Source organism: Papilio xuthus, unplaced genomic scaffold (assembly GCF_000836235.2).
Source record: "Papilio xuthus unplaced genomic scaffold, Pxut_1.1 DF828952.1, whole genome shotgun sequence".
In the NCBI taxonomy this organism is placed as follows: domain Eukaryota; kingdom Metazoa; phylum Arthropoda; class Insecta; order Lepidoptera; family Papilionidae; genus Papilio; species Papilio xuthus.
Genome location: NW_013529697.1, coordinates 3,684,415 through 3,708,262, shown reverse-complemented (window position 1 = coordinate 3,708,262; position 23,848 = coordinate 3,684,415). Strand labels below are relative to the sequence as shown.

The 23,848-nt window shown below is 32.4% G+C and overlaps 1 protein-coding gene across 3 annotated transcripts; it reads left to right on the top strand.

Moving 5' to 3' along the window:
* Nucleotides 1-623: 623 nt before the first annotated feature.
* Nucleotides 624-20,093, top strand: LOC106127862 (juvenile hormone acid methyltransferase). 3 transcript variants are annotated; one of them, XM_013326149.1, is made up of 5 exons: nt 624-696; nt 17,623-18,243; nt 19,003-19,174; nt 19,345-19,453; nt 19,743-19,918. In XM_013326149.1, exons 2-5 carry the CDS (start codon nt 17,879-17,881, stop codon nt 19,916-19,918), a joined length of 822 nt encoding a protein of 273 aa, XP_013181603.1. In that variant the 5' UTR covers nt 624-696; nt 17,623-17,878. The 3 variants fall into 3 exon arrangements, with proteins under 3 accessions (XP_013181603.1, XP_013181602.1, XP_013181604.1); XM_013326148.1 differs by lacking the exon at nt 624-696 and adding an exon at nt 3,352-3,425; XM_013326150.1 differs by lacking the exon at nt 624-696 and having other exon boundaries at nt 17,879-18,243; nt 19,743-20,093.
* The last annotated feature ends 3,755 nt before the right edge of the window (nt 20,094-23,848 follow it).

Here is a 23,848-nt window from a genome sequence, read left to right as displayed (position 1 = left end):
AATAAAATTTACGACTTATAGCAATACAGATTTTATATACCTAAAAATGTTACATGTTACAAAAGTAAGCAATTTATTAACCAAAATCAACACAGACTTTTTAACTAAACTATTTTATCTAGATATCTAAATATATAACTATTAAACTAACTCGATTGAATGGTGTACATTTAATCTACCTATTTACTATACAGATTAATAAAATTGGAATTTCCGTACGTAACATCAAAAAAACATATTTCGTACACATGATGTATTCGCTGCTTATAACGAAAACCCAATTTGTAAAATATTTGTCTGTCTGTTTGTCTCTGCGTGTGCTACAGGCAATCTCCAGAATGGTTGGACAATTTTAAAGAGACCATAACGGAAATGTAACTGATATACGTGGTAATATTATAAGTCACTTTTTTCTAGGGACATAAACACGCGGGCGTCCGCTAGTCTTGTTATAAGAATAAACTAGCGATTACAACCGGCAGTTATTCCAGTAATCAACTAATAACTTATCTTAAAAATAGTAACTGTGTGATGTCTAGATGACAAGGCACAGTTCGTAACTGACCTAGGGACGACGGTCGTTTACTTCCTCGTTCACTGTTCTCATACAATGATATAAATAAAAAAATGTTAAAATAGTGTTGCCTCGTGTGAATTTGTAAAAGTGAATATTGAAAATGGATTCAAAATATGTAGGTAAGTATTATTATATTATAGTTTTTTTATATTTATGTTAAATTTTATCTAGTTTTAAATCGACATTTTCTATCCACAGTCTTGTCATTGTCTTGTTATTCTTAAACTCATTATACTGTCTATATTTTTTTACCAAAATTTACATGAAGTATAAAATAAAACACGTAAAATTCTATAAATAATTAATATTTATACAATCGTTAATTTTAACTTTTGTAAACATATTTAACGTTGAGAAACAATCACCAAAAACTTTACCAACCTGAAAAAAACACATTTCACGCTCTATAAAAATGAGTTGACACAGATTCGTACGGTAAAATAACAAATATTAAATCTCCAATACATGAATTTTGTAAATTACAATTAAATTAATTAAATATTTAGATATCATCTATACGTGTTTTAAGAAATGACGTCACGAAAACCAATCGGTAAAATATTTTTAAACGGAGATTTTGGTCTCAGAAACCCACGGTTTGTCAATAAATGCGAATGTTTAGATTGATGGATGGATGGATGGATGTGTGTTTGAAGGTAGCTCCAGAACGGTTGCACGGATCTAGCTGAAATTTGGCATAGATGTAAAAAGAACACAGTCTTCAAAAACACAAAGGCTAGTAATTGAGTTTTTCTTTAATTCCACGCGGATAGAGTCGCGGGCGACAGCTAGTGTATAATGAAATTGAAATAATAACAAAACCTTAATCTAAAACAAAATTATATTATAATAAACGTAATTATATAATATAGATTACGCGTTATAGTTTTGATAACAATGAATCACAAAAAACAACATTGCTGTTGCGTGTAATAACATTGAAATGGCATATTTAACATTTGAATAAGAACAAACGTAGAATCGTATTTCTTACAATACGACGTACAAATAGATTCCGTCAACTGAGATATGATCTACTCGTAGATACAATTTCCAAGGCCAATGAATTATAGTATGGAATGCACATACAAACAAAACATGTTGTTCAATGGAAAAATATAGAGAAAATAACAACAAAGTGGACACTTACGTTCGATTAAAAATAAAATAATCATCTAATCCATACCATTGAAGCAATTGAATAACAATTATCTTCAATGGAATTTAACTGAGGAATACTCAGAACACAATATCTTATGGATACCTTATAATATGTTCATCAGTAATCTAATTAGTTATACCATGCCAATTAAATTAATTAACCTTAAGTATCTTAAAATAAATATCAACACGTGGTTACTAATCAGTCCGTTCACCGTTAGCGTAACTAATTTAACCTTAACCATGACCAACCTTATTCAAGCATCGGCACGAACGGCCACGGGATTGCGTTCGAATCGTAAAGCCGTGGTGACGTGATACACCGTGCGAAATGACATTCGCCGTCTTACGTAGGCAAACGGTTGTTAAAATTATTTACTACGAACATTACTGTTGCAATGCACATTTGGTAAACATATTTCTTCACATACCACAAATCGAATACTAGTATTTAACTACGCTATCGGTTTCTTAAGGGGGATATTTATATTTGAAATCATATTACAATAATGTAAAAAAAAGTCTATGTTACTCAGGGATAACCGAGCATTCTATTGATAAAAGAATTTTGAAAATCAGTTTAGTAGTTTTTAAGTTTATTCGTTACACACATGAGAAAACTTTATAGTAAAGAGCACACGTAAAAATATTGATATATAGAAGAAGCGAGAGTAGTGTTGCCAAGGCTGCAACAAATGAAATCGTACATCGTACTTAACATGCTTTGCCTTATATTACGTTGTACAAATTATATCTAATGTTTGTCCAAACTTCAAACAAACTTTTGTTCGAACCTGAATCAGTAATGGTGATGAATAGTTTGCTTTAACAGTTTATAGAAACACTTTGTTCATATACAGAAATTTCAATTCGAACGATGTCAAACATAAACTTTTAACTAGTCTTTAGAAGTTTCGCCAAGTTTAGTAAGACCCAGCAAGTTATGTTAATGTTTACTAATTCCGTGCAGTGTACATTTACAAGTTAAACGAACTAAAATGTCATCTCATTTATACGAAAAAATTAATGTTTCTCTTTTGAAAATGTAATTTTGTAATTGAAATTAACAAATTTAGTAAATCGTACGTTTGTAATGGTAACGCAAACTTATAATTTTAAATTGTCCTACCCTGTAGAAATTAAACGTTTATTTTTCGCGACGTCATCGGCTCTCCTATTATAATATAACTAGCTGTCGCCCGTGACTCCGCACGCGCGGCATTAAAAACTTAATTAATAGTCTATGTGTTCTTGCCAAATACCATCTAGATCCCTTCAGCCGTTCCGTTGATACCTTCTAGCAAACATTCATCTAAACTTTCGCATTTATAATATTAGTAAAAGCAAAAGTAAACATTAAGTATTAAATAAATATCTTACCCTAAAATTGTTATTCATCATAACACTTTGGTGTAAAGTGTCGTAGCTCTGACGTCTCCAAAACTACATCAACGTAAACGCGTAACGTAAAACGTAGTAACTACGTAACAATCAGATTTACTGTGGTCGTAGTAGATCGTTATTTCCTTAATGTATAAATACAAAATTTTCATCAACCACCATTCATTTCATTTTCACTCCTGGTCGTGTTACGTGAAATCTAAAAAGTTTTCAAGATCTAAAATTTTGTGTTTAATTTTCTGTAAGAAAGGAAGATCGAAGATTTCACCAACACGTCACAAACAGGGTATGTATTAGGTATATTTTGTAAATGTGTGAAAATATTGAGCAGTGGTTAGTGAGTAATAACTTTTATGATATAGATTATGGGTTCAATACTGAAAAATTTTACATGAATTTTTTCTTAAAAATTACTTTCAGTAAGTGAATTCAGTCAGATAGTTATCAAATAAAAAACTAAGTATTATTTTTTTTTGTTGAACTTTTTTAATTCGTGAAACTCAAACAATTTGTAACATAGGCTGGAATAGGGTTTAGTATTTTGTGTTAAGTTGTCGATGGAGGAACCCACTTGTTGCTTGCTTGTGAAAAATTTGGCTGTAGTTGCATGCTTAGCGTTTTGCCAAAATAGTCTATTATTGTCACGCGACTTCGCTCTGCTTATTGAACTTTAGTAAACCTATTCCTACCTACCTATTCTGTTGTGATCCTATCAAATTTAACAACAATATAGGTATTCTGCCAGAAAATATATTTTTTTTACATTTTGTTTTGTTAATGTATCTTAAACGACTTTTCTAAAAACAAAGAAACATCTTTTTTTAAGCTGAGTCAAGGGAAAAGTTTTGATTAAGTCGGGATGGACGATAACATTGAATTGGGTAAACGAGTAAATTGTAAATAGACGTAACTTCGGGCCTCGATACCTCTTTTTTATTAAAGAAAAATTCTATTAACTTTCTTCTGATTGACTTTGTATTTCTTAAAACATTTTTATTTTTATGTTATTAATAACTTTTTAATAATTTACACTAGTATCGAAAATACAGTTTCACCACTCTTAAATTAAATTACATAACTTTTTAGAAATTTAATTTCACCTTTCTCGGAATATTTTTTGGGTCTTACAAGACTTATCTAGTTTAAAAAAAATTAGGTTATGTTTTTCCTAAATTAAAAAGTAGTAGTAAAGTGCTATGTAAAAAATCTTACATTTTTATAAATATCTACATCTATTATAAATATTGTGGGTAGAAGGCGTTATAAGAACTTTATATAAAAGTGTTACCGTTTCGTTAGTTCTCGGATTGTTACCGCCGCTGGGCGATACATAACTTTAACTTTCGAAGCACACGCTCTGAAATATTTATTCCTGAAACGTAAAGATCGGGTCGGGAGTTGGGTGCGGGGTGTGGGCGCTATGGAGGCCCTGGGGGGCGGCGGGGGGCGGTTTATCCCGCGGTTTCCTTCCCGCCGTGTTTTACTTCGAGAATGGGAAGTCGCCGCCGCCGGGTCGATATCGGCAAAGATAAAGCAACTTCTAGATACGTTCTTTCTCACTGATCTAATTAAACGAAACAGTTGGATAAGATCTTTTATTAAATGGCATACACTAATACGATAATTGTGTGGTGTGTGCTTTGCAAAGAAATTATTAACATTTTTTTTTAATTTCTTTAAATTCCAAAAAAACAAGAAGTAAAACCCCTGAACGTATTAGTGTAATAAATATTTTAACAAAGAAATGTTGATTGCTGAATTTTTCGTTAAAATCACTGAAAGTTGTTTTCGGTTCCTGAAAGCAATAGGTACATAATCTGTGGTGCTCCCCGACCTCCAGTGGGGGGAGGTGTTCGATTGTCTGCGGAGGCCCCGCCGGTGCCATCTGATGTGCCGAGAGCACTTCAGATCTGCATAGATCGTTGCCTTCGTTTTTTCCCTATCGAAAAATCAATACTCACAGTTTTATATAAATGGAGAGACACTGTTTAATACCATTACTGCTCAAGTCTTTGTTTTCTTCTATCAGTACATTGCGACAGATTTTGTTTTTCTTTTTAATTGTGTTTTCTTCCTTAATAAAATATCCTTATAATACTACATACCAACAACCAGTGCATGTATGCATACTATTCAGTTCATTTTTATTTCCTTTATTTGGCAATTCCTAGAAGGCTTAAAAGGACATATATATTATATAGGTCACTTATTCGTAGGCTTCGAAGGATTCGCACATAATGTGAAATGACTCTACCCAAAACCGTACCGAGCTTTCCGCCGCCCGATACCTCAAGGGGAAAAAGGCTCAAACACCCAGCAATAAAGCCTCCGCATCCAGCAAAACAAATACGAGGCACATTCCAATGCTAGATATCACTCGCCCCGCCTACACAGTCGGCATTACGACTGTACGCGTTGCGATTGGTCGCCGCGAAGCCTTCTCCATTTCGAATTGGTTATTTTTTTTCTTTCTACAATTGAAATTGGAACTGTCCGTTTGTTCTGCCGCGGTACGCATGCGTCGCGGGGCGGCTACGTTACGTACACGTAGCTACGTTGCCAGCTACGAATGTTTTATTGGACTGCTCTCTCCGTTCTCATTCGTATTTCGAATTCGAATGTGGATTTGTGGTCGGAATACGCAGCCCTCCCGCCCCTATACGTTTACGTTTGTGCCGTAAACGTATCTAATGTACCTAAGCTCTGTTCCTAATATCCTTTGTATCATTCTCTTTGTATTCTGTTTGAATTTCGTACTAATTTACTTCTTTGTTACAACCACTGAAAAAGTATTATTTGTATAAGATGCCATGTTCAAAATTTTAATTGCCTTTGTTTTGTTTTTGTAAAAGTATTTTAAGTACGCAATTGAGATTTTAGGAAACCATTTTTAAATGTATCGTAACCTGGTAATATCATATAAACGTAAAATACTGGCCGTTTTATTTAGGACCGTAAAAGGTGACAAAAAAAATCTTTTTCACTCTAGTGTCGCCTAGCTATTACCACCTACTTTGGGGAAAATGGCGCTATCTCACTACATCTCACGTTTGACCACTCATAGCCGATACTTATTGATAACCAAATTAATTGTGCTAAAACAGAAATATGTAATAATGCTGCCTATTAAAAGGCATACATAAATCTGGTCAATTTAATTTAAACTAATTAAGATTTTAATAACGAATATTGCAGTAAGGAGCTCGCCCCGTTGCATAGGTGGGTTATTAATTAAAATGCTTCAGCGGTGTATGTTCCATAAGTTGCCGTAATATGTGGTACAAAATGTTCCAACATATGCCGCCTAGAAATGTAATAACACATCGGCATCCATAGCAGGCACTCTCCGGAACAATTTCATTTGCGACTGGGCGAGGATAGCGTTGTAATTACAACAACAATCGATAGAGGCGCCACCGTCTGCCGCACGTTTAATCTCGCCAGAATCAAAGGACCGTCGCCTCACACCCACCCCCCTACAATAAACACCTACCCACAGCCGAGCAAACCCGTCGGACGTCCACCCGGCTATACATTGCCGTCCACGAAACACTCGTTTTGAATCTCGGGAACAAATGGTGCAATGGAAAACGTCATTCACTTTGAGATTGTTTCAAAACTCATTTAGTGGTGAATACATTGTGTCTCCAAGCCTATATCTGCAGAGGTATGTTGAGGTGTCCTCAGACCAGATAGTTGCATTTCCAGTCTGCTTATGTATAACTATTCATGGAGTTTTATTAAAGGCTAACATTGTTTGCTACTAGTTGGCGCTTTTATACTGGCGTCATCACTTGATGTCATATTGTTTGGCAAATATTGTCTACAAATTCTGACGAGAAATGTTTTGTTCAGTAGTGATAGTTCTTGTTAATCTTTGGTCGATTGGTTATAATTTTGATTATATTAAACTGGATTCAATAGTAATATATTAACATGACCATTTATTTTATTATCTTTGAAAATGCTTTTGTAATTGAATACTGACTGTTATTGAGTTTCAATAAACTTGCGGATAAAACTTTTTTTACGTTATTTTTAAATCGCTAAAACTATCGATTTCTTTTAAAACGATAACGATTCGTAATGCATATAAAACATATCAGTGCTATGAGTTTGTTTTTAAAATATAATTACGCGATGATTACGTTAGTGGTATACGAGTGGCGAGTGGCGAGTGGCGGCTGGCGAGTAGCGAGTGGCGAGTGGCTAGCGGTATTGAGTGCAGTAGAATTAAAACTGCTATGTATCGATTATGAATAATACGAGCACAATTTAACCGCAGTGGTCAGCGTTAGATAGTCTATTGTTTTACTAAATTATTACTAACCAGGCATTCAGAGAGTTCCAGTCACGATCAACCTTTGGTAAAAAAAGACAATAATGAGAGTTTTTTGATAAAATTATATATTTAATATGATGTTTGGTAAAAATGTTACTTCCCTCCGTCTTTTTTATTATGATAAAATAACAGAACAGTTAATAAATTCAATTATCTGCATAAGTTCAGTTAAGCAACACAAATACCACGGGTTATTAAATTCTTAAGACTACGACAGATATAAAAGGACTAACGAATCACAAACATTCTTCAATGTAGTGATGTTAAGTATGCTTATAATATGCTATATAATAAATATATAAGCCGCTATATTATCAAGAAAGAAAGAAAATGTAAGGAAGGTACTAATTATTACATGATATGCCGCTTATCCGATACCTTATAGGGGTAAAATTTTATATCAAACTTCATTTTCTCACTTCTAATCAGGTCGGTACACTATATCATTTATCAAATACTAGCTTTTGCCTGCGACTCCATACGCGCAGAATTAAAAATAAAAACTGAAAAAGTAACATATGCCCGTCTCCTGGTTCTATGCTACGTGGGGACGAATTTTCAATCAAAGCTTCAACCGTGAGTTGTAACTTACCCGAATTTCTTTATTCTTTTTTTTATTTATACATTTAAGTATACTATAGACAAGACATTTATATTTCGAATTCATATATATATATTACTCTACGTTATAAACGTCTTGTACATTGTTTATTAATTTGCATTCGCGTACCTAAAGCCTGCTAAGTGTCGAAACGATGCCACGTTGTGTATTATAAAGGAGAACTTCACATTACGTTACTACTCGAAAGCTGCCACGTAGCACGTAAACCGACACATACATATTTAACTACGTACAATCTATGGCTGCTTTATTTTTTCCTTTAAAGCTGATGGTAATTTAAAAAATCATAAGTTATTCCTGTTGTGTTCTTTTTTTGAAAAACTTACATGATTTATATTACTATTAAGGTCTATATAGAGAATTGTGGTGGGTTTATCTAATAACTTTTTAAAGGTTAATAATGGAATCTAATATGCATAATGCTGTAGTTTTGCGTTTTCTAAAATCCTAGACAATAATTAAATCCAAATACTTCAGTAGTAATAAATCTTATCCCTTTGTCGCTTTGTAGCATTAAAATGCAAAGTTATTGTTAAATTAAAAAGTTATTTGTTACTGAAATAAAATTATTGGAAAATTTCGAATCAACTTTAAAATAAAAAAAAGAATGAAAACGATTCAAAATTAATTAAACATTAATACAAAATTATGTTAATAATATTCCAGTTACGTTATAGTGGCAACACTACTTATAGAATGAGAAGCGAGTGTAGGTAATGGCGCAAAATAGTGACGCAGTATTATTGCAGTGGGAGGTGGAGGCACCTCCATACCCACACCCTAGCGCTTCGCCTCCACCTCCCCGGAGCGACTGAAAAGTCCGCGAGAAAAATAAGATCCGTACTCCGTCCCGCTTATTCTTACGAAAGCTTTTTGTATATTTTTTATATGTCCTATAAGTATATCCTAGTATAGTAAAGGTATTTATATCTAGGTAAATAATATCGCTTGCCCGGCTATGAGACTTAATGGATTTCTGTCGTTACTTTTATTTTAATTTTAATACTTAGTGCACAATTTTATAGGGATCATTTTATTAAAGCTCTTTTATTACTCTCACACAAAATAAATATCAACCTCTGTCTCTTTTTTCTGTTTCTATGACTCTTAGATACCAGTTTTTATTAACGAACTAGATGTCGCCCGCGACTCCGTCCGCACTGTATTAAAAAAATCTTAATTAGTAGTCTATGTGTTCTACCGGACTATGTTCTTTCTATATGTATGCGAAATTTCAGCATGATACATACAGCCGTTCTGGAGATACCTTGTAACAAACATTCATCTAACGCATTTATAAAATTAGTAAGATAAAATAAGGATTCTAAGAAAGAGAAAATTATTTTCCTGTTACGATATTTTTTCCTTATTCATTCGTATTCGTATGATATATTGCGCTATATGACATTGTATGATCTACCAGTTAACCCGTCGACATCGTATAACGAGTTGCAATTGATTTGATCGAACTGCGTACCGGAACCGATATCTCATATAATGTCATAAATATACAATAATACATTCTTGTCTATTTATTTTGTTTTTCTTAACAAACGATTATATAGTATAGATAAGGACTATACTACACAGATGCGAAAGCGAACCGAAACCGAAGCGAAACAGCGAGAGATATATTGAGGCGAAAATAGAACACAGAGCTTGCTTTATATTAAGTTCTAGGTTTTAAAACTGAATAAACCATTAACAAATTGTATTGTACGGTTCATATTATTATCTGGTACGCTTTGGTACAGATTTGCTGTGGTTCAGGTTCGCTTTCCAGTCATGTTATTTTCACTAACAGATTAATTTACCTACGAGTACTATAAGCTTATCGAGGGATCCTATGATCCCTAAACTACAAATAATCATCGTTTTGGTTTCATTTTAATTAAATTGTTATTTATTTTATAATTTTTTAGCGCCACCTATTATAGTTTTGAAATACTTTTATCCCAGAAGTTGATGAAGTGATGTTAATTCCACTAGTGACATACAGATGGCGGCATATTCAATACGTTGGAATATTTAAAATTTATAAGTTGTAATTATAATATTATCTAAATGTTAAATATTTCTTGTGATTTACAAACTAGCGATCGCCCTTGACTTCGTCTGCAGAATTAAAAAAATGTAGCCTAATAAATTAGCGTGCATCAGCCTGCCGGTCAGACATACAGACAGACAGAGTAAGACCAAAATTTTAAAGTTTTGACTTATTTTTTACGGCCAACCGCTTACCTTTTGCCAACCCTACTTACGAGGAACATATTTAAATTAAATGAAGTGAATATTTACATATGAAGAAAAACTATACGTTTAATTTTCTAAATGATTTTAACTTATATAAATTCGATAAAATTTATAGAACCATAAGGTTTAGTTTTTTATTTATTTATTTACTTTTCTAATCCTACCACAACTGACTCAACTGGTGACCTCAAACATAACCTGCCTTAAGGTCTGGGCCAGTGGTACGCAATGCGCGGTCAATTCAACGATCGCGCCTAAACAAATTGCTTCTGTATTTCCGGCTCTGTCTTACAAATGGACGCAACACGTTTGCGAGAAAGAGTAAACATATCAATTCAAAATTTGGGTATAATGTCCCTGGGGCAATGCACTCAGTAACTGGTTGGGAGAGGACGAAAGTACGATTTTTTTTTGCAATAAATTATAAGTGAAAGATTGTGGCCACTAAAATAAACTTTTCTTTTAGTTTAAGCATTATCACACATTGAATAATTTTGAACATATTTAGGAGTGTAAATAATTTTAAAAAGTAATTAAAACAAAAACATATAGTAACTATAACAAACTCGTTCAAACAAACACATGTCATTACTCTTACGATTCATGTCCCAACAATTCGAGGTATGTTCCTACGTAAGCGTTGGATTTCCTGACCTCGATGGATTAGATCAAATGTTACAGCAAGGTCGACTGCTTTCTCCATTAAAAATTAAAGTATTATATAGTAAGTGTTATAGAAAAGTACGAGCAGTGGGCAGCTAGTAACCAGTTTTTGTATAGACTTTTTTCTAACTTTCCCTTCCCGATTTCATCATCAACACCATAACATCGCCATCTTGGGTGGTCAGCGCACTATAACTTAAAAGTACCATCCAAATCTCATCAGTAAATGTCGACTAGTGTAATATATGTAGCCCGCGCTCCGGTTTTGTGACACTTTCTCTCATAGATACAAGTATTTTATATCTATTAAGATAAATTAAACAAACTATAAGCTCCACCCATAATGCCAAGCGTATACGATACTCATTACGTACAGGACATGAATTTTAACATTTGTTTACGACATTGAAATTATAAGCAATCGTACTTTACAAATCATTGCGTAACGAGAATCGCCATACACCTTATATTATAAGGTAATTTCTTCATCCTTCAATTCCCTTACAATTCATCATTTAATTTTTTATTTACTACAAGGTAGTTAACTCTGTATAATAGCACGTTCATTTACTATTTTTCGTACAAAAGGGGACATGATACTTTCGTTCATACTATCCCAATTATCAAAATGGTCATGAGCACACAGACTGTGCAGACGGCATCCTACTTCAACGACAGACTTGAATACTAATATTTTGGCTGCAATTTGAATCAAATCGAATAATTATAAAACTGTTCTAACAAACAGGACACTTGTATGCAACAAAATTTATTTATTTTTATCCTTTTGTAGCAATTAACCACTGGCCTACAAATCATGCATAAAATTTTGTCTACTAAATAATAGGAATGGATGTAAGAAATATTATAAAGATCTTTTTTATCCTAGCCATACTTTATATTATAGTTATGTATATACATAATGCAGCGCATATGTATCGAATTAATTATCAATTAAATTATAAAACAAATAATGTAAATTCATATCAACACAACATGATCAAATCCAAAGTGTATAAATGACGTTACAATGTAAGAAGTCTTACAAGTAAATAACGAGTCGAGTGCAAGCGGGTATACAAGTACAATAAACTTCCCCAAATTCAAGCCCTTTCTTTTGCTCTCGAACATTCGGCGGTTGAACCCGCGCGGGGTGACATTGCGGACTCACTCGACACATACTCAGTCGTTTTGATACTTGAATAAAAACAATCAAACACGTTGGTATTATAATATAAAGGATCGTAGCGTTACCAGTAATAGTCGTAGCGGAAATGCTAATTCGTAGACGTAGCAAGGAAAGCTTGCTACGCGGATCCGTGATAGATGTTCAAGTCGTGCAAATATTCATATAACCAACTATTATTAACTCAACATTATTTATGAAAACATACGTTAACTATAGATATATTAAATTACTAATTAATAAAACAAACATGAAACTAATATTACATTCCAAGAAATTCTACTTTAATTTGTTACAATTTACCAGAAAAACTAACTTTCTCTCTCACATATTACTTGTTGTGAAGGAATGAATCGTATACGTATCTTAATCATATAAGAGCACTTCACTTTGCTGCTTGTTAATTGTTTATTTAGATAAATGTAAGCACTTTAAATTTTTAAAAAGTATTTCAATTATCCAAGTTTTGAATAAGGTCAATATCTTAATGGATTTAAATCAGGAACAGTCGTGTTTCGAAGAGAAAGGTAACATAACCTGCCCCTCAAATAATTACAGTAATCAAAAAGAAAAGAATATAATAAAACTTTAAAGCAATATACCAACTTTTAATACTACCGAAGTGCTTTAATAACAAACTTCTTATTATTCTTTGAGTTTTTAATCGATTTTCATGAAACATCATTAATAAATTGTTCACCAAAATTAGGAAAAACGTAACCGTAATGTTTCACCGCCAAAACATATTATATATAATATATTAATTTTCATTATCATTAAATAAACAGATGTGTAACCTTTCGTAAGCGTATATCGGCGATGCTCACGGTTAGAAAAATGTATTTAGTAATTGTATTACCTTTAATAAAATATTATCCATCAAACTATTATACTAAAATATCTTATTTGTAATATAAATAATAAATATAATATAAATGTATTTTAAATAATTTCAAAATATGCTTAGAAATTATTTAAAGTATCTTTTGCAAAACTTACTTGAACTTGAATTACAGCTGTTAACTGATTAAAAACGATTGACATGAATTTTGCTTGTTACTTAAACTTGAATGTATGACGTTAAATTACTCGTATGTACGAAATACAGTATGAAACGATTTCTTATGTTCAAGTATCAAGCAAGTGTAATCCAGGTACCCGTATGTGCAGTGCACTTGCAATATAACGTATGGATGCACCGCCTTGAATTTTTTTCGTCGGGTTTTTAACTTCGTCCTTGAATTTCAAGTTTAGATTATGCACGTTGCACTTTACCAAAACGCCTCGGATTGCAACCGCATTTATATATCTTTAATTTTGGACGAGAACGATCGTGTCTTTCTCTCTAACGACTTATAAGCAAAGCGAAATGTACCAAAAATTGCATGCTTATGATAATCAAAAGAAATTACCTAAGACATATTATTTCATAGATTATAGATTTTTGAGGAAAAAGAACAACATATATAATCCAAATATAGACACAAAATGCTATATGTTATTTTCAGTATACTAAGGTTAATAAACATTATATGTAGAGTGATACGACATTGCTCTATGTATCACTTCTATAATTTTTCTCAGGCCATTATTCATTCAATATCACGTGTATGTCAGTAGTTGCATCGTTGAATGGACATCGGGGCATCAATACAAATCGCATTAGGCTAGGTCAAGACTCCTAACACAGCTGTGTAGATACCGAGACGCGAACAAACGATAACAAAAAGGTAGACACCGACACAGGCGCAGGCGCAGGGCAATGCACTTTTTCGTGGTCGGTCAAAGAAGATCGTCAATACCTGAATCCTGCCCAAACTTGTGAGCTGCATGACAATTTTATATTACGCACAGACGAATTTGAATCTTAATACACATATATTATAATGAAAATGTGTTCACAACATTTATAATTCAAACTTCTTTATTGTTGTTGAATTATTTACCTTCATCAGGGAATAAGGACCTTATAATTAATTTAATTGATGTTATTTTAAATTATTGTTGCACATACGATCTTACGTTATCAATGTGCTGTACAAAGTGATATAATAAAATTAAGGATGGCTATAGAGACGAATTTGCAATAAATCGCGATAAATACGCGACGGTATGTAATGGTGCGCGAGGTACAGGCGGTTTAACGTAACTAAGGTCATGATGGGTAGGTCGTACACGTAATCCAAATTTAAGCAAAGATTGAACACGCTTACATTTATATATATACTTATTCTTGAGTGGTTTAGACTTCGTGGATTAATTTTTCGATAACCAATTATGGATTGTCGTATATTTGATGAATTAAGTTTTTTGGTAGACCGAAGTGAAAAGCGTGAAGGTTAGAATTGTTATGGGAAGATGTTAAGAAGAAGAAGGGAAGAGATACTAGAGAAAAAGGCAGTAGGAAAAATTAAAGGTTTCTATCTTTTCTAGGTTTACTTATTTGATAGACTCATCGAAAAGAAAACACTGAAATAACAAAATAGCTGTACTTGCTACTACTAATTGATATCTTCAATATAAGAGATTTCCATTTATCTTAATGGATAGATGGATAGATGGATGGATGTTTGCAACAAGGTGACTCTTGAACGACTTCTCGGATCTTGATGAAATTCGGCACCTATGTAGTACATAGTATGAAAGAATACATAAGCTATTTATTAAGGTTTTTTGTGCGGACTAATTCGCGGGCCAAGTAGGCACTACAATTTTTATTATTAAAGTTTTTGTCCTTACGTAGGATTAGGCCCTTCGCTCACAAAGCTCAGTAAATCTTCGAAACCCGGCGGTTTCAGTTAAGAGCATAGCGGTTCGTACCCAGGTATGCTTCGCTTACATTTTGTTCCTAGCTACCTGTTTTCGAGACCGTCGCAAAAAGTTGCAGTGATTTTCAATATCGCACGGCAATATACTCGTATTGATTTGACAGTATGTAAATTCAGGTTAGTCGTAGAGTATTAACTATCATATCTATTATTGTAATAACCAAATAGACGATTTGTATCGACAATTCAATTTAGTTCCAAAGATTTATGTTTTCCTTTTACGAAGACCCAAGCACGTGGATTAAGTTAATCGTTCAACAACCGTGGGTCAAGTAAGCAGCGCCTACGAGCAGCCTACAAATACATTGACCAATTCTTTACTTCCCGCCTTTTAGATATTTTAGATGGTGGTCGCTTCGCCATTTCAGCGAATTCAGCTGGTCGCTTGCTCATTTCCCTTATGATATAAAAATGACAAAATTTCTAACTGAATAATGCTTATATTATGTAAAGGTATACATTGAAATTATTTAAATTATAATACATAAATGGGTTTAGCCTTCACTTAAGCCCAATCTATACCCATACCAAAATATCAAAGGTGACTTAAGGTATAAGCTTATTTTAGTAATAAAATGGCATACACGTTACTAAATCTGAAATATTATCTACGTGAGATTAACATAACAATTGTATTCTTTAAATAATAAACATGGCGCCACTTTAGTCATCTGTCGTTCACGTTGCGACATGGGTGACTAAAATTATTTTAATATGACTATTTTTCATGACATTTTCTTTTTTTTTTTTAGTTATTAGGCTTTTGTCGCAATGCTTTTATAACATACATTAGAAAAAAAAAAGGTCCGTAATTTGAATTTAAAATTAATTTATCAACCGAATAATATCTTAAAGAAATGTATACACTTATATTTATTTATGATAATCCCTAACTTCAGATTCGGCGACGATTTCAAAACTCGATTTTTATTTAGTATTTTGCTTTGAAGTCAAGACTTCCGTTCTCTGGGAAAATCTCCGAAGATAGAAATGATCGACATAAAACTTTAAGTTGCTTTGTCCTGACCTTTTTTTTCTTAAATGTAGAATCCAAACCATAAAACTATTTTTTTTTCGTTTGCCCATATTTTTAACTATCGTACATTTTATAGATTTTCTACGTTTTCTGACAGCAATACTGATAATATATGTCAATACTAAGATTACAAACTATCTCTTTACCTCTCTCTATTTCGACTTAAACTTCTTGCGACATTACTTTCACCACTTCTTTCTGATTTAGACTAATATTTTACAAGTCTTGGATTTTAATATTTTTCTTAAGTCAGATAAGAACAAAAACTTATAATCTACCAAAAATTTGCATATGTTATGTTAAAAAAACTTTACAGATCTCTTTCTAACAAAATATATAATAAACTGAGCGATGTCAAAACACAATATTAAGCAAGTACACGTACATAAGTAGCTGGAAACTTAAATAATGAAAAGAATAAAAATAGTTTGAGATGAAGGCCACATCACAATAGAACATCGAAGCACAAGGAACGAGTCAACGATCAAACTAACAGATAATCCACTCTATTTTCGGATGTGTACATGAAATAATTTAGTTACATTGTTGTAACAAAACGCCTAAAAGAAAAACACTCAGTACTGATCACAATCATGGGTTTTCCATTCATATCTACGTCTTTAAAATGACGAAATCAATATTTCCTCAAACTCCATCCGGTAAACAATAGAATTTTCCATTTGTTCTTTATCAAATAGAACTTGGATAGTTTACTATTAAAACAGCTTGTTAGTTAATAAATTTAATTCAATTGCATATCCTTTAAATTTTATTTAACCAAAAATATTAAAATACTATAAGTACGCGTTCGTGCAAACCCCTTCGGTAAACCAAAGAGTTCCTTGCCTACCAAAGAGGTCCTTGCCTACCATAGAGGTCGAATATGTCAACCATTACAAAATAGAACTCTTACAGTAAAAAAGATGTAGTAGTTACAAATACACCTTTTTATCTCAACTTAACAGTATACTGTAATATTTGTGTAACTTTCCCGATATGATTTATAGAAAATAGATACGATTTTCTTTGACTGAAAAACTAAAAAAAACCTAAGTAACATTGTATAAATCATTATGACACTACTCATAGCCACTCATGTATATGATATCGTTGCACTATATGTGAGGTTGATAAATAGCATTTTCATTGTTCTTAAGATGTTCACACTTTATTTAGAAATATCTTCATATTACGTCCAATAAAACCTCTACAGTTTAAATACGTAGTGTTTAAAGCTTTGTTGATTTGAAAGCTTTAAGAGCTTTCAAATTATTATCCTTTAAATTAACAAATTATATGTTCACTTATTTCGTTTGAGTCTTTGTGTAAATTTTTATTTGAAAGCTGTGATATTTATATTTACTTTGGAGATATATTTCACCAGAGCTACACAAATATATTTTGAAATTTTCTTTTGCGTTAAAGCTTTTTCACAAAAAGTAGGATAATTATTTTAAATGTTAAGTCCTGCTCTTAAGACGTAATAAATATCACAGCTTTGATGGGGACGGGGTTTCGATCAACGCTTTTTAATTACCAAATTAAATTTTCAGGTGTATCCAGCACATCCTATATATCCTGATTCGGCACTGGACCGGCGCAAAAGCCGACGCCGCGCCGGTGCGTCGGTGGCTTGTATAAATACATACGGTGCCCGCTCCTGCCGTGACTGCCCGCCGAAACCGCGCCGAACGCGGCGATCCAGCGCACGCGCGCCCAAAAAAAATACGATTTAAAAAACAAATTTTGATTTTTTTAAATATCCAATAAAGAAGCGATCGTCAAAAGCAATTCGTTGATAGAGCCAAAATGAACGACGACGCTGAATTATACAAAAAGAGTAACACCTTACAAAAAAGAGATGCAGTAGAATGCTTAGAAGAGTACGCGATTAAAATTAAATGGAGGAACTACAATGATCGGATAATAGATATAGGATGTGGGGACGGCAGTGTGACGTCTAATATACTAAGAAGATATATACCAAATAATTACGGCAGACTTATCGGATGCGATATCAGCAAGAATATGGTCCAGCATGCTAACAGACACCACGCCAACAGCCGCAACTGCTTCCGTGTGATGGATATTGAGAGCGAGCTGCCGAGAGACTTGAGAGAATGTTTCGATCACGCATTTTCTTTCTACACCCTGCATTGGATCAAGCGGCAAGAGTAAGTAATTTAAATTAATAATACAATAGAAGAAACTTTTTTTAATTTTGCGCACTTTAATTGTAAACATACATTTTTTAATGTCACAAAAATTTAATCCTAAAATCGAAAAACTAATTAAAAAATAAGTAACAAATACACAATCTCAATTACGATAAAAATTATGCCTCGTGTGGACTGAATATTGCCTACCAAGATAATAGACATGTGTCACGGTGAAAAGGTGATAAGTTTCATGAAAAAAATATATTCTGCGACTATTGTTATTTTCTCTCCACACAAACAAAACGTTATGGTTGCCACCACTTACATTCAAAGATTTGTTTAAGTAAACAGGATTTACTTCGTTTTTATTATTTCGCGTCGTTACCGATCTAAACAATATTCTAAATCGCAAATAATCATATGAAGTACGGTCAATATTACGAATATCGTATGCATCCCGTGTCTTTGACACTGCATCCTAACATCACCCTTATTGAGTATTCATTGCATTTGTTAGGAAAGGTGTCGAGGTGTAAACGGTATTGTATTGCGCAAATTCTTACGGTACCATCATCCTTTCCAGTTTTAATCATTTCAAGGAAAAAAATATACCACAGTTTCTTAATCAAAAATCGTTATTAACGCCTACGGAAGTCAAACCTAATCAAAAAGGATTTTTTAAATCTAATTGGTAAATACCGAGATAAAAGCAATCAAACTGTTACGCTTATTGTGACATGAAATAGATAATATTATGTTTTTCTTTATTTCCAGATGTGCATTCAGGAACATTTTCGATTTGCTAGTGGAGGGCGGTGATTGCCTGCTAATATTTCTGGGGCACATGCCCGTGTTTGACGTGTACCGCGTGCTCGCTCGCAGCGCCCGCTGGCGGCCGTGGCTGCATGACGTCGACCGCTTCGTCTCACCGTACCACGACACTCAAGTAAGTCGCGTTATACTTAGATTGTATATCCAAGTAAAGTGAACTGAGAAGCTAACAGTGGAAGGACATCTTAAATCAACGTTAATTTAGTAGCATTTGTCACTTTGTGGTAATTTTCAATCATAAATAACTCGATATGTGAATTTAAATTTCGAATAATTTATTTTCAGGAGCCAGAAAAAAAGATAAGAGTTATGATGGAGGAGATCGGCTTCCGTGACGTTGAAGTAAAACGGAAAGAGAGATCATTCATCTATGATAGCATCGAAGCTGTTAAAAGTAAGTAAATGTAATATTCTTCAATATTATCATTCAAAAATATACGATCGATAAAAAAATAAATAAAAAAATATATTCCACAGACACCGTTATAAGTACTATGCCGTTTTATTTAAATAGTCTACGGCTTATAATTTCCTTTAATTCATTCCATTTGTATTAATTCCAGAATAAATGGAATGGAATATAATTAATTTTCAATTGGTACTAATTATAGATTCACATAATTCCACGTTCTTTATTCGTAATTTGCATTTTCCTTTTGCTGATTATAACTCTTTTTCCACAGAGGCGGTATCAGCAGTAAACCCTTTCAAGATCCCAAGAGATCTGCAGGAGGATTTCATGGAGGACTACCTGACGGTGGTACGGGATATGCGACTTATTGACCGCGTCAACAATAATACAGATGGTTTGAGTGTAAGAGCTAACTACAGCTTGATTATTGCCTTCGGAAGGAAATAATTCATTACCGTGAATAAACTGTAGAAACAAATCTGCAAAAGTATTGTCATCTCAATTTTATTAGAATATCAGAATGAGAAGTATGATTACATGTTTCAGTAGAAGTGTTGTGCAAAAATTACTCGAAAGTAATTTTGTTAATTATTAAACCTTTTTGGTATGTTAAAATTTAAACCGATAAAACATTTTCAGTAAAGCGTTTTTCAGTTTTTGTTTTAGTCTAATTTGCTGTACAAATGCATTCGCTTTACATTAAATGAATTCATATACATTTGCAACTTTTGATTGATCTCATGATATCTATGGAAAGTTTTGTTCTTTGAAACATTATTCTTTATAGAAATAAGTAAAAAGTTCTTCCTATTTTTCTGTCTTTGTAAAATATATTGGCTAAGGTTTACATAAATGGATATTCTAAAAAGTTTAAATAAAAGAAGGTAATTGTGTAATTTTTGTAGAAAAACTGAATACAGGGTGTTCGTAGATATGATAAACTATTAGAATTAGAAAACTATTTCACATTTTTGAAAATACTAAGAAAGGTGTAAAATGTAATTTTTATATAAGTATTATTTTTTATGAAGGTGCTATTTATGTTAATTAACAATAATTTATAAATATTTTTTATTTATAACGAGTATTAGTTTTGAAAGCAAAAATATACAATAGTATTAAGAATGAACAAACTTCACCATTATCAACAAAAAGTAATTTTACAGTTATTATAAAATTAATTTTATACTTACGTAATTATAATTTCGATTTATGACAAAATAAATCAAGAAACCTTTATGGACCAGTAATTAATTTTATAAATTACTGCCTAAATAAGCATCCACCGAAAAATAATGTTTAATTTTAGTATATTAATATAGTAAAGTACAAAGTATTAGAAAATAAGCATTTCATAATTATAAGTTTATTTATTAATACGAAATGATCTTTCATTTTACTTTATTCTCTTTTTTTATTTATCATTATTTTGTAGACAGTACTCGTAGTTAACTTTTCAAAAATATTTTTGCCATATAATTTTTTTACGGATTTTTTTTCTTCTCGAAAATCTGATTTAACGTAATACACAGGATGTTTCCCTTTTTCGACATAACCGTAATTTTAAGTATGTATTCACCATAGAAGAAAGATTTTCCGAAAAATTTGTACGCGACATCGGTGAAATTTACAAGGCTTCTAAAATCACCCTGAAATCAAAAAGATTATAGAAACATCCCTTAGTATCTATTTAATCCATATAAATAATTTATAACTATGTTGCAAGATTTATTTAAAATAGCTCTCGCCCACGACTCCATCCGCGCGGAAGTAAAAAAAAACTTAATTAGTGGCCTATGTTCTTTCAGACTATGTCCATTGTGTCATTTGCATGCACTATGCACATTTGTGTCAAATTTCAGCGGGACCTGCTCAGACGTCCTTTTTTTTCAGAGGGGAATGCTTTATTCAAACTCCGCGCCCCGGGGGGGGACGCGGTAGTTATGTGGGATTCTCCTCCATAGCGGAGGCATACCCACTAAACCCCTCTGTCCTCCAACGCATCGGGACGGGACCACGGGCACGCTTTCGCTCACGTCCGCGGTGCTCAGACGTCCTGGGGATACCTTCAAACAAACATCTAAACATTTGTGATATTAGAAAGATTTACAAACCTGTTGAACGATGCAGTTCTTAGCGTTTAATTCCTTTTCAATCATAAGTGAGATGGCGTAATGCTGACAAAGATTATTTACTTTGTAGTTTAATAATAATGTAGTATTGTTATTTTTCACAACATAAACATTTATTTTTAACTGAAAAAAATTTGTTTCTTTTTTTTATATTATAAGGTGGCAAACGAGCGAGCGGCCACCTGAAATCACTGAAATAGCGAAGTGACATACGCAATTACATATGCGTTGCCTACCTTAATTCGACGGAGGAGAGGATACACAGAAAGAAATCATTTCCATCATCCCCTCATCCGGAAAGTCCACTTCCACTTCCCATCCTTTCCTTATAAGAAAAAGAGTAGAAAGGAAAAATTTCATTTTTAATTCTTGCAAATTTTTTGTGCAGTGGAATTGTGTTGAGTTTTTTTAACCGTGTTCCAAAGGAAGATGGTTATCAATTCGTTTATATGTTTTTTTTTTCAATAAGTAAACTACCTCACCTACCTAGACGTGCCTTACCTCATCTAGACGTGCTTGTGTAAGAAAAGTAAAATTTATCCAGGCATAGTATATGTCGTTCTCTTTGAAAAGTTTCGTTTGGTAAACAGTGACATTATTCGCTTTTGGACCTTTGCATGTTTCATAGCGACCCCAGCTTATATCGTATGGACCCTAAAACGCACAAGACAATTAATTTTAACAAACTCGTTTAGTCGTTAATTTTTTTTTTTATACTTTAAAAATAATTTTCTTTGGGTAAAAATAATATGATTTACTTACGTATCGATTTAAGTTTTTATTTACCGGTAAATCTACAAGATTAACTTTTTGCAATAATAATAAAATTAGGCACAGTTCCAAAGCGGCGGTTACCGTCATTGTTAGATAAAGAACTATCTGTATTTACCCGAAAACACTAATATTAGAATAACTAGAGGTCATTCCAATCGTGTATTATATACTAATTGTTATTTAATTGCCGACAAACATGTACTAAATATAATTATATATAATTCCAGTCATTTAAATTCGACATAGAAAGCTATTTATGAAAAAATAACTAATGCTATAATAATACATTTAATTAAAAACATTTTTACAGTTGTGGGACCACGTTGGTCGTTAGTTCGTACTCAAAAATGGAGAGGGTGTAAAAATATGTTTAACAGTCGGTTAATGCATTATTTTATCAATTTCTTAATGTATTATAGATATCTCTTAATATTTTTGTGAATATTACATTAACTGATTAACCAAAAAATTACTTAAAAATTGTCGGTAATATACTAAAATATAAAGTACAAATAGGTTTTAGACCTCTGCAGGCTTCGTAGCTACACTACAATAAGGGTCCTGTAATATTTGGATATCTCTAAAGAAAAAGCTTAAAAATTAAATAGAATCTACTTTAAAATAGTAGAAAAACAAAATAAATTTTCAAAATCATTATCATGGCTATTGTTGCAATCAAACTAAATGATCGAGAATGTCCATAATGCGCGTTGCGAACAATTTTCTACTAATCATTATTTAATCATGTAGGATAGAAATTGACTATTACATACATCTCATACAAATGCAGCGAATAAATACATAACTTGATATATACGATATTGTTCAATGTAATTCCAACGGGGAAATGCCGCCAGCCTCTTGGGAACCCTACCGTGCGACCGCAGCGATTTGGGGTCGATTTTTTATATTATTTAGTTTTATTTTTAGTTTGGTTTAGTTTTAGTATATAGTTTATTTAATATAGTATTAAATAATTCATTTATTTCGTAGTGGTTAGTTATTTAGTACGATTATATTTTAATTTATAATTAGGTTAATGATATTCTTATATTTTGTACTACTATATGCAATTATTCCTAAGTTTTAATAAAAAAATAAGTATGTTATTAAAGCAAGTAATACTCAAATTCAATAATTTAAATACTTAAACGTTATTAATAACTTAAAAGTCCGATTAACGTAACTTTAACTTGTAATATGTACTAACAGCTAATTAGTTAACAAGGAGAGGATATTAAAAACTAAACATAATATTGAAATAGATAAATCGGTACAAAATCATCGTCGTATAATAGTTTTTATTCGTAATGCCATGTTTACATTATGCCAGCGCTTTTGAGCTCTACTGGCCTACTGTACTGGCTTAATGTAAACCAGGCATAAAGTTGTAGCCAAATAAACCATTGAAATAAACAAACAATAAATGACATTTACGTCATCATTACAATTTATGTCTGAGTGTATTGTA